This window comes from Pteropus vampyrus, unplaced genomic scaffold (assembly GCF_000151845.1).
Source record: "Pteropus vampyrus isolate Shadow unplaced genomic scaffold, Pvam_2.0 Scaffold276, whole genome shotgun sequence".
NCBI classification, from domain to species: Eukaryota; Metazoa; Chordata; class Mammalia; order Chiroptera; family Pteropodidae; genus Pteropus; species Pteropus vampyrus.
In genome coordinates, this window is record NW_011889057.1 from 2,992,066 (window position 1) to 3,002,311 (window position 10,246).

At 46.5% G+C, this 10,246-nt stretch overlaps 1 protein-coding gene across 1 annotated transcript in view; it reads left to right on the forward strand.

Annotated features, from left to right (window-relative positions):
• Positions 1-2,300, forward strand: part of KRT4 (keratin 4) — a 7,031-nt gene extending 4,731 nt beyond the window's left edge. Inside the window, exons 4-8 of the mRNA XM_023520754.1 lie at positions 108-272; positions 533-658; positions 1,093-1,313; positions 1,571-1,605; positions 1,696-2,300. Of these exons, the coding sequence (XP_023376522.1) occupies positions 108-272; positions 533-658; positions 1,093-1,313; positions 1,571-1,605; positions 1,696-1,886 (738 nt within the window). The 3' untranslated portion in view covers positions 1,887-2,300. The remainder of the gene's footprint in view (positions 1-107; positions 273-532; positions 659-1,092; positions 1,314-1,570; positions 1,606-1,695) is intronic.
• Positions 2,301-10,246: the final 7,946 nt, after the last annotated feature.

Here is a 10,246-nt window from a genome sequence, read left to right on the forward strand (position 1 = left end):
CATTGGGAAAGCCAACTCTGCTTCCATCTAACCTTGTAGCAGATTTCTTGTGACAGAGATTAGAGAGGACTATACAGGGGGCCTGATGTGAAACATTTTTCCCACAGGAGCTGTCTCAAATGCAGAACCATGTCAGTGACACATCCGTGGTCCTGTCCATGGACAACAACCGGGACCTGGACCTGGACAGTATCATCGCTGAGGTCCGTGCCCAGTATGAGGAGATTGCCCAGAGGAGCAAGGCCGAGGCTGAGGCCCTGTACCAGACCAAGGTGGGTGCTGGAGATCTCTTAGGAGTTGGGTGTGGCTTTCGGGGGCTCTTCTTTTGATGTCTGTGAGCAGACAATCATCAGCTCGTGCCCAAGAGAAGTCAGAGACAAATTGATTCTTCTAGGCATTATTTATTCTGGTTCGATTGAGATTATTTGACATTTTGTATTATCCTTGCTACCTGTGGCTATTCTTACTAAGTTGACTTAAGAAGAGACCCTACCCAAACATCCGTGACCCCTCATTTCTTATGTCTCCTTAGTTCCAGCAGCTCCAGATCTCAGTTGACCAATATGGTGACAACCTGAAGAGCACCAAGAGTGAGATTGCAGAACTCAACAGAATAATCCAGAGGCTGCGGGCTGAGATTGAGAATGTCAAGAAGCAGGTAGGTGTTCTCTCCTTTCAGATGCAGTGCAGGGCCAGGGTTCTAAGGCAGACGCCTCCACAGAAGAAAAGCAGGTAAGACATCAGGCTGGAAGATCTTGAGCTTGTCTGCAGGGGATTTGTAACTCTTTGCGTAAGTCATACCCAGATCTTTTTAGCAATATACTATTTAACATGATGTGCCACCCCATGTCATAAGGCTTTTTGGTCTTTTTCATAGGATTTTGCTCATCTTTATTTAATCAGTCTGATGAAGGCGTTGGTAGGCTTTTGCTGGAGTGGATGAAATGCATAAGAATCAGGGAAGGTGGGGAGAAGGACAGGCAGAACTCTGACATCTTAACTCATGCAAAGCTCCTACAAGAGAAGGGACAGATGCAGAGGTCTTGACAGCAGGATGCTGCTGATTGCCTAATCTCATGCCCTCGTCGACAGTGCCAGACTCTGCAGGCCTCTGTGGCTGATGCTGAGCAGCGTGGGGACCTGGCCCTGAAAGATGCCTTTAGCAAGCGTGCAGAGCTGGAAGCTGCTCTGAAGAAGGCCAAGGAGGAGCTAACCCGGATGCTGCGCGACTACCAGGAGCTCATGAGCGTGAAGCTGGCCCTGGACATTGAGATTGCCACCTACCGCAAGCTGCTGGAGGGCGAGGAGTTCCGGTGAGGAGGGGAGGGCAGGGTGGTAACATGAAGAATGAGAGTTCTGGGACCATGGAAGGTCCAGGGCACTTCTGCTGGGCCACTTGCTTCAATGCTGCACTGGAGCATTATGAACCAGGACAATGTTAGATAGCAGGTTCACAATCAGGCCTTAAATTCGGCTGCTTAAAGATGGGAAAGGTACTTGACATCTGCCGATGGAACAAAGTGTGGTTCTGGGCTCTGCCGTGGCTCACCACTCTTTCTCTCCCCCACAGGATGTCTGGAGAATGCCAGAATGCTGTGAGCATTTGTAAGTATCCATTTGTTTACTTTGGTTTGAGCTGTGACTCCTGGTTGCTGGCACTGGAGAAATAACCGTGTCTTTTCCTCTTTCCCACAGCTGTGGTTGGTGGTGCCACCAGTGCAGGAGGCATAGGTGGAGGATTAGGAAGCTTCTCCGGGTTTGGCCTGGGCAGTGGCTTTGGTTCTGGCTCTGGAAGTGGTTATGGGTTTGGTAGCGGTGTCAATTCCAGCAACAAGATCATCTCTAGCACCACCCTGACCAAGAGAGCTCACCGACAGACGAAATGAGGTCCCTGCAGTCCCCTGAGCCTACCTGGGCCCAGTCCTGGTGTCTCTGTGCTTCCTTCACTTCTGTCTGCACCCTCCCCTTCTGGAGCTCAGTGTCACCTCAGTGCCAGGGAGTGGACTCTGTCCTCTTGGAGTTTGGTAGCTTCTTCTCAGTTTAGGCTTGGTGACTCACCTGGAATGGGGAGTGTGTCAGCTGACTCTTCAACCCCCATGGACAGAGAACACAACTAGGAGCATCATGTCCAGAATCATCGGGATCACATATGTCCCTTCCCAGCCCAGTGCCATCTCCTATCAGATCTCAGACATCCCTCTGTATCAAGACTGACTCCCCCATCACTTGGTAGCAACTGGCCCTGCATGGTCAGGACAAGAACCATTCAGTGTCCCAACTTTTCTCCTTCTCTCTATCCATTTTCGGGTGAATTTTCAATAAAATGCTTTTGTCATTCATTCCGAGCGATTGTTCTTCTTCACTGGGGAGAAGTCTCCTGAACACAAAGGAAAGCAAAGGAGACTGGGGTCTGAGGGGTCTGCCTGTATTGATCAAGGTCATCAGCTAGTTTCTCAGGTCTCTTTTTTTAAATACCCAGATTATTGAGGGAGAAGTACAGTGTGTGGAGCCTGAAGGTTGCCTGCAGAACAGGGGCACAGACTCAAAACAACCAACACTTATATAAAGATCACCAGCTGCAGGCAATCTGGGCTGAGCCTGTAATGAACCTGGAGGGAAGAGTTTCAAGTCTGAAGGTGTGGGGTGTAGAGCGGGTAGGAGGAGAGGCAGTTAGGGGTCTCCACTGAAAATATAACAAGGGGTTATGAAGCCTATGGGGTGTTTATACTCAGCATCTAACAAGGCTTCTCTAGTTATGAAATTCCATGCACTGGGCTAAATCTCATGGGACCAGTGAGGCTTTCAGGAACTTGTTTCAAGTATCAACAAGGTCACAATTGTTGGAAGGAGAAGAGAAACCATGTTACCCTCACCGAGCTTTCATGCTGTGCTTACTTCCCCAACTCCTCAGATGATTGTGTCTGGGGGAGTGGTGGGAGTCCTTGGGTGGTAGGGGAGCAAGGGAGGTGAGGCAGGTCTTCTGGGGCAGTATAGGTGAAGCTGCCTGATTGAGGCCAGCCCTGGAGATTCTGGTTGGTGAAAGGCAGAATGGGGGTGAGGATAGTCAGAGGTGGGAGTCTGAGTATAAACTTTGTGGATACCTTGTTTCTATAGTAAATCAATTCCAAGACACCTGGATGAGCATATCTTTTCTTCTCCAGAGAAAGACTGCACAGCTCCCTACTCTTAGTCTGACCTAAAATCTTCCTACTGCAGATACTGAATACCCTCATTCCCTTGGCCACCCATTTGGTGCCTGGCACCCTTCACTGCCAGGGGGTTCATTCATACTCCAATCACTCCAGCGCAGTGCCCATGGGGCCCTGATTGTATGTAGACAGAAGGCACACAGTTTGCCCAAGGCCAGTCTCTGCCCACAGGGCCGTCATGCAGAACTGGAGGCAGGCTCAGGGTAGCAGGGTGAAATGGTGAAGGGTTAATCTCCGGGCCTTGGGATCACTGGGCAGGGGCCTTTTGCCAGGAGCAGCCACTCCCTGGGCAGGACTCTTTGGTCCTTCACAAGCCCCACCCTAATCTCCTCATTGTCTTTGAGCTCACACCAAGTGTCAGAGCAGGAAGTCTTTGACTTCTTCCCACCGCTGCACTCCTCCCCTGGGAAAATGCTGGACTTGCTCTTTTCTGAGTTTCTGGGGTGCCCAGGAGGAGTCAAGGGTTGGAAGAAGGGGAGCGGTTTCTTAAGTTCGCCCACCAGGAAGTTGCAGGTTGTGAGGGGCCACACTGAGAGGCTGGGGATGGTGGTGGTGGTGGAGGTTGTTGGGTAGGTTAAGGAATTTTTCATGCCCTCTGAGTAAGCAAAGTGCCAGCCTGAATGGCACTGCAATGTCTCCAGGGCCTTTTCGTTGAATTTGATGATTTACATACAAAGTCAGGTCGTAGATTATAATGTGCATGTATATCTTAGAATAAACATGTTTGCATTTGTAGCCAAGCAGCTATGCTTTTTTTTTTAATTATTATTTTTTTTATTTATACAAGAAGACTCCCGTACAGAAAAGAAAAACAAAAAAACAAAAAAACAAAACATTCATGTTGCCCTCTACTTCAGATCAGTCCAAGGGAGTGGATCCTGGCCATGAGCCATAGGTTTGAAGCTGGTCGGCTAATCGAAGGGAACTATTTGGGAGAAAATCCACTTCTGAGATAATTGGCACCACCCTTTTCTCAGATTCTATGAATTGGATTCTGGCCAGCTCTTCATGTTCAAGGGAACTGTGGAGACACAGGTTGCATTACCTGCCTCTTGGGAGGCCCACACTCTCTCACCTGCAATGCTTTACCTTAAGATGTGCTGAAATCACTTCTCACATCATAATGGCCCCACCATGAGTTGGCAAATCTTAACCTTAATTTGTTTGGTTTGTCTGCCCAGCTCTCCAAGCTCTTGACTTCTAGCCCTGACTGCAACCTCATCCTTGGTTTGGCTCAGGCCCCTGGCTCCCAAGCAATGACCACATTTGCATAGATTCCTCCCCCTTTATCAAGACCTTCTGCTCTGGGTTCGGTGCTCTCAGTTTCAAATAATTCTTGCTACCACTTTTGAAGTCTCCCTTGCTTGTTGCTGGTAAAACTAGGAGGACAAAGCAAAGAGCTGATTATTAGCGTTGCCCCATGTGGGATTTTGGTTTAGATTACTGTTGGGACTCAGGCTTTGGATTCTAAGACCAGAGGACCTCAGAATAAGGCATGTCCACGACCATGGCTTAGGTGGATGGTCAAGGTTTGTGAGACAGCTACCTAGGGAACTAATTGAGGGAGCTGTGTCCCCTTTGTGATTCCTCAGGGCATGGTACTAGTGGAGCAGCCTAGGACAAAGGGAGGGGCAGGCTGAGGGAAGAAGCCATTTTAGTCCCTGCTCCATATTTTCACTGTATTGAAGGTAGGGACCGAACAGTCATCTCTTTTATCCCATGAAGAGAAGATTGAGAGGGTTGGGCCATGACCATGAGGCGTCTTGGTGGTGGTAGAAGCCCCAGGACTCTGGCTCATTGACGCCCATGGTTTCCTAGTTGACTCGAGTGAAGGTAAAATTGTTCAGCTTCTGCAGTTTTTTTAATTGAAGTGTTGTGGATTTGATCCTCAAGAATTCTAAGAAGGTTAAAGATAAGCTAGATGAACTAGGAAGAGGTTTTCTGGACAAAGAGTTTTATTGTTATTTGCCAGTCGCTTACCTACCATCTATGTCCCTCTACCGACCCACCCATTCATTAGCTAATGCCTTTGAATTCTTAGGGCAGGAATCATGCTTTATTTATTTTGATACGTCAGAGCCACTGTGCTTGACACTAGTAGACATTTAAGAAAAGTTGGTTGAGTAAATGAACAAATGTTTATTGAGTGCCTAGTCTGTTCTAGGCAATGTTACAATAAGAATTAGACTTTGCTTTCGAGGAATTTTAAATTTAGATGATAACGTCTAGATAAAAACATATACATAAATAACTTGGTAACCAGATAGACAGAAAAATGCTCTTGGGAGTTACAAACAAAGGCTATGGAAGTTCATACTTCTAGTCTTGGATGTGTGAGGGGGTTGGCAACCACAGGAGGCTTCATGCGGGAGGTGGCATTTAAGTGAGGCCTTGAAGGACAGGTAGGCCTGGGTGCTAGAGATGGGGGGAAGTGATCTGACAGTGGGCAGGATTCTAATCTCTTCTAAGAGGAAGTCCTTTCTTCCAGGACCCTCCCTGGAGTAGCTCCACCCTACTGGCTCACCCTGTTGCTCTGTCACCCCTAGGCCTCCTCAGGCCTCATTCTGATCACACTCCCTTCCTTGTATGGTGTCCTGAGGGGCTGCAGTATTTCCTTCATCAGACTGGGAACTTTTCTGTCTGCAAATTCACTGTCTAAGAGCTTCATCTTGACCAGCATCACAGTGGAGTCCTCATCCTTGAGGAGGATATAGTTCAATGTGACTATGTGTATGTGAGTATGTGGAGCCTTGGGGAGGCAGACACATTAAATACAGATTTTCCATACTTTCAGGACAGTGTTAGAGTGACAGTAGATGTGAACACTGAGGCTCTTGAAGACCAAGGGAAAAGCATCTTTTGCCTAGGGATTCAAAGAAGGCTCCCTGGAGGAAGTGACACCTGAGATAAATCTTGAAGCCTGAAAGGGAGACAGCCTGGTATCAACTGTGTGGACTTGGAATCGAGGTGAGAGGTGCAGGGGAGAAGGGTACTCTAGGCAGCAAGAATATCAGAGTAAAGACAGGGAAATGTGGAACTGTGCAGTATGTGCAGGAACCCAATGCAACTTAGCATCCCTCAAGACTAAGGGCAGGAAGTGGTGGGAGGGAACACTGGAGAAGTAGGTCGAGGCCAAGCTGTGGAGGACCAAGGCTTGAGCCATTTGGTCCAATTTGTTTGGAGCTTGGGTTTCATGTTCCAAGACTGGACGACCTCTTGATTCACTATGAGTTTAAGAATTCCCATTACCCTGGACTTCAGGCCCCACACCTGGCCATACAGCAGCCTCATTCTGTCTGGCACAAAAGGCAGGCCCTCCATCCTGTTCTCACCCATTTCTCCAGTGTTTTCTCCCACAATCTCTTTCTGCTTTAGGTAGGTGTATCTAATAAAGGCTTATACTTGCAAACATGAACATCTTTTCTGTCTAATTCAAATGAAAATAATTTATTAAAGGACATTGTTGCTCATGGCGTTTCTGGGAGCTCTATAGCCTGGAACTATTCCTAGCCACACTTGGGATCTAATCTGGTTAAAACTGCTGCTGTACCCATGATGCTTGAGGCAAAATGACAAAACCCCTCTTCTGACCACAGAGACCTAGTTGTCTCCATCATTGTGCTCTCTGGAAAGATCTATTGCTCTCTCTGTGGCCATCTCCTTATGTTGTCCCCAAGTCTCACAAGGGTCTATTTCATTGGTGGATTGAAAGGCCTGGCCTCTAGCTGCAAAGGGATCTGGAAATGTGTGTTTTGGATTTTACCCCAGGAAGGTGGGGATCACAATGTGGGAAATAATCCAAATGTAGGAAGGTGTTCAAGAATGTTGTGTAGTCACAAATGACAAAAGTCCCTCAGTCTCCACTTCCTGAATCCAATCGTGCTTATTTACAACACAGCCTTTTCATGATCATCTGAGCTGAAATGACTTTCCTTCTGTCTGTCCAAATCCTGCCCTCCTTAAAAATTTCAGCTATGTCCCTTCATGAAGCCTTCCCATGTGATTCTACATTTTCCTTGCTTTTCTGATTCTCCATGCTCTCACAGCACCTGCAACGTAGCACCTAGTTTTACACAGTCGTGTATTGTTTGGTTTGTCTAGATTGTGAGCTCTTTGAAAACCATTCTTTCTCACATGGTGACCAAGAGATCCTCTGCTCAGTAAACACTCTTCATATTTGTTCACTGATTTCTATTTTTTGGCCTGGAAGCTGAGGCCTGCTTCCCTTCACCCCAAGTTGTGGAGTTGATATAATTTCTCTCTCTCTATCTCTAAGCTGTGCTCACATCCCAATGACCTCAATGAATAATTTAGAAATGGAAGCATCATTTTATCTTGATTCTTTCAACAGGTATTCATGCTGAAATTCTCCATGTGACTTGCAAATAAAAATAGTTAAAAATAATAGGGAACACTAATTGAACATTAATAGTGTGCTAGGCACTTTTTAGTCATGGCAATGACTCTATGAGAGAGGTACATTAGGTACATTAATAAATTAATTTTATAGATGAGGAAACTGAGGCACAGAGAGGTTTAAGAACTTGCTCATGGACATGCAGTGACAAAGCTGAGATTTAAAAACTGGGTCTATGTATATCCTAAACTAATATAATGTTGTATGTCAATTAAAAATAAATGATAAAAAACTGGATCTATTTGGCTCCAAAATGCATACTCTTAAATATTAGGAGAAAAAAATGTGGCCTAATTTTTGTGATATGTTTATTGAAACACTTGACAGAGATTTCATTCATCCAGTTCTATTTCTGTGAGATCCAGAGGGGCAGAGATGATTGACCATCTTTAATGGTTAATGATGCTGATACATAAAGAATTTAAATAGCTTTGGTCATGGTTAGTCATAGGGAGGGGCTGGTCCAGCTCTGGATTTGGTTCATTCTTTAAACTCTGGTTCCTCTGAGGGAGCAAAGATGAGGAGGGTGTCTGTGTGGCCACTCTCTGGGCCTTGGGCTAATTTCACATACCATTAAACCTTAGGTAGCAGCTGTGGAAGATCAGGGCTGTAAGTAAGACGTACTGGGCAGGGGGCATATTATGTGACCTCAAAAGCCCAGTCAACTTCAAGATGATTCTGTGATTGATTGTTTTTTTGATACTGTGATTCTACCACATTTTTTCCAGTGGGAAGGAGATGGCACTTAGTTTGCATGTGCAATTTCTTAAATCTCAACACGGAATTTGAGAAATCTAGATTTGTCATGTTAAGGTGATCTCAGTTAGCTTGGACTACCTCATGTGGTGGTATCTGAACTAGCTTTTTACTAGTTTTATTTGGTTGTAATCCAGTATAAAGGCACAATTTATTCATTAATTCATCAACTGATTGATTCATTCATTCAACCAACCTTTATGAGCATCTATTATTGGCAAACCACAGCACTAAGAACCAAGAGATCCAGTGTATTATTAACAAGACCATAAATAAGCTCATGGAAAGTTTACAGCTTTATTCTGGGGAAGGGGCTAGGATGTCACATAGCCTAGGGGTAACAAATAGAGGATAGAAGGACAAAGTAGGAGAACCAGGCCACTGAAGAACCTTCGCTTCCTCTGTATTTGGGCCATCCCAGCCCTGCTCAGTGAGAGTTGAAAAATCCCCCGTCCTTTCCTCCTTTCCCCCCATTCTGAGGAGGCTCCTGCCAAGGCCACACAGGCCACATCCTTGGCAGGGACTAGTGTGTAGCAGACAGACGGAAAAAGACCCATCCTGGGGAGATAAGCGGCTACCTTGGCAAGCTCCAGAGCTGATCAGGAAGGCTTTCCTCTTGGACAAGCCAAGCCCAGTCCCTAAGCCTCTGAAAAACACCAGGCTGGCAGATTCTCAGGGTTTTGGAGTCAGACACCTACAGGAGTGCCGCCGGCTCTGCCAGGTCTGGTCTACTGAGGCTGGTGGCAGGTCTGGGTAGTGAGTTCGCATACCTCCCAGGAGCACGGCTCCTCAACCAGAGAGTGGCCCCTCAGGGGCTCCATGTGTCTCATTCATGAGTCTCCAGTGCCTTACACAGTGCCTGGCACGAGTAAGGCAATCTGTCGATATTTGTTGAATTGGTGGTAGAATTAATATCTAAATTTTTAGTTTCTTGGGATTTGGGCTGAAAGCAGAGAAGTGCCAAAAATGTGGGGAGCAAGAAAGAAAGCCTTAGAGTTGCTCCAAGATATGGATTAGTGTGTAGTTTCGCTGGTAAGTTTTTAAAACAAACGAACAAACATTTCGTATGTTGAATTTCGCTAATGGCTAATCAAAGTGCATAGGTGTTAACTGACCTTTTTCTCAGAAGACAGTCATGAACTCAAATGCTTCTGTCTCCTGAACTACAGCTTGAGATAGAGGGGAAACCCAGGAGGCAGATTTGTGTTGGTTCTGGGCTTTGTTTCCAGGAAGGGAGGAAGAGAGGTCATCACTTCATCCCCAAATCCGGCACAGAGCTGGGCACATGCTGGGCTCTCAATGACACTGTGCTGATGGTGTAGTGAACTGTATCAGCCTTTCTACTGAGATATTTTCCCTGAGTCCTTGGCTGGGCTTCACTGTCTCTACCACTCAGAGGACCAGAACCTCCTGAACCCACCTTCCATTCCATCCTTCCCTGAGCTGAAGCCGGCTCTGGCAGGGCCAGGGGCACCAGGCAGACAGATGCTGCTGAGCACCTGATGCAGATGAGTATGCCTTCTGGGTCCTGTCAGACAAAGCAAAGAGGTGGCCATGCCCCAAGAATGGAGCAATGCCAGGTACCACCCCCTGTCAGGTGAGCCTGCCACCTTAGCACTTTTACCATTTCAGATTATTCTCGAGGTGTGTTTAGCAGCCTGGAACAAACTTATTGCCTTGGAGGCAAACCCAACCCATTACTATTTGAGCTTTAATTATCTCTTCTTCATTTGAGCCCAGCAACCTCCTAGATGTATATAAAGGGATTTTATTCTGCACAGGTCTTCAGTTTCCTTCCTTTTTCCTCCGACTCTAGGTGTCTTCACTTCGCTTGCACACTTTTCCTTTATCAAGTCTTCTCACC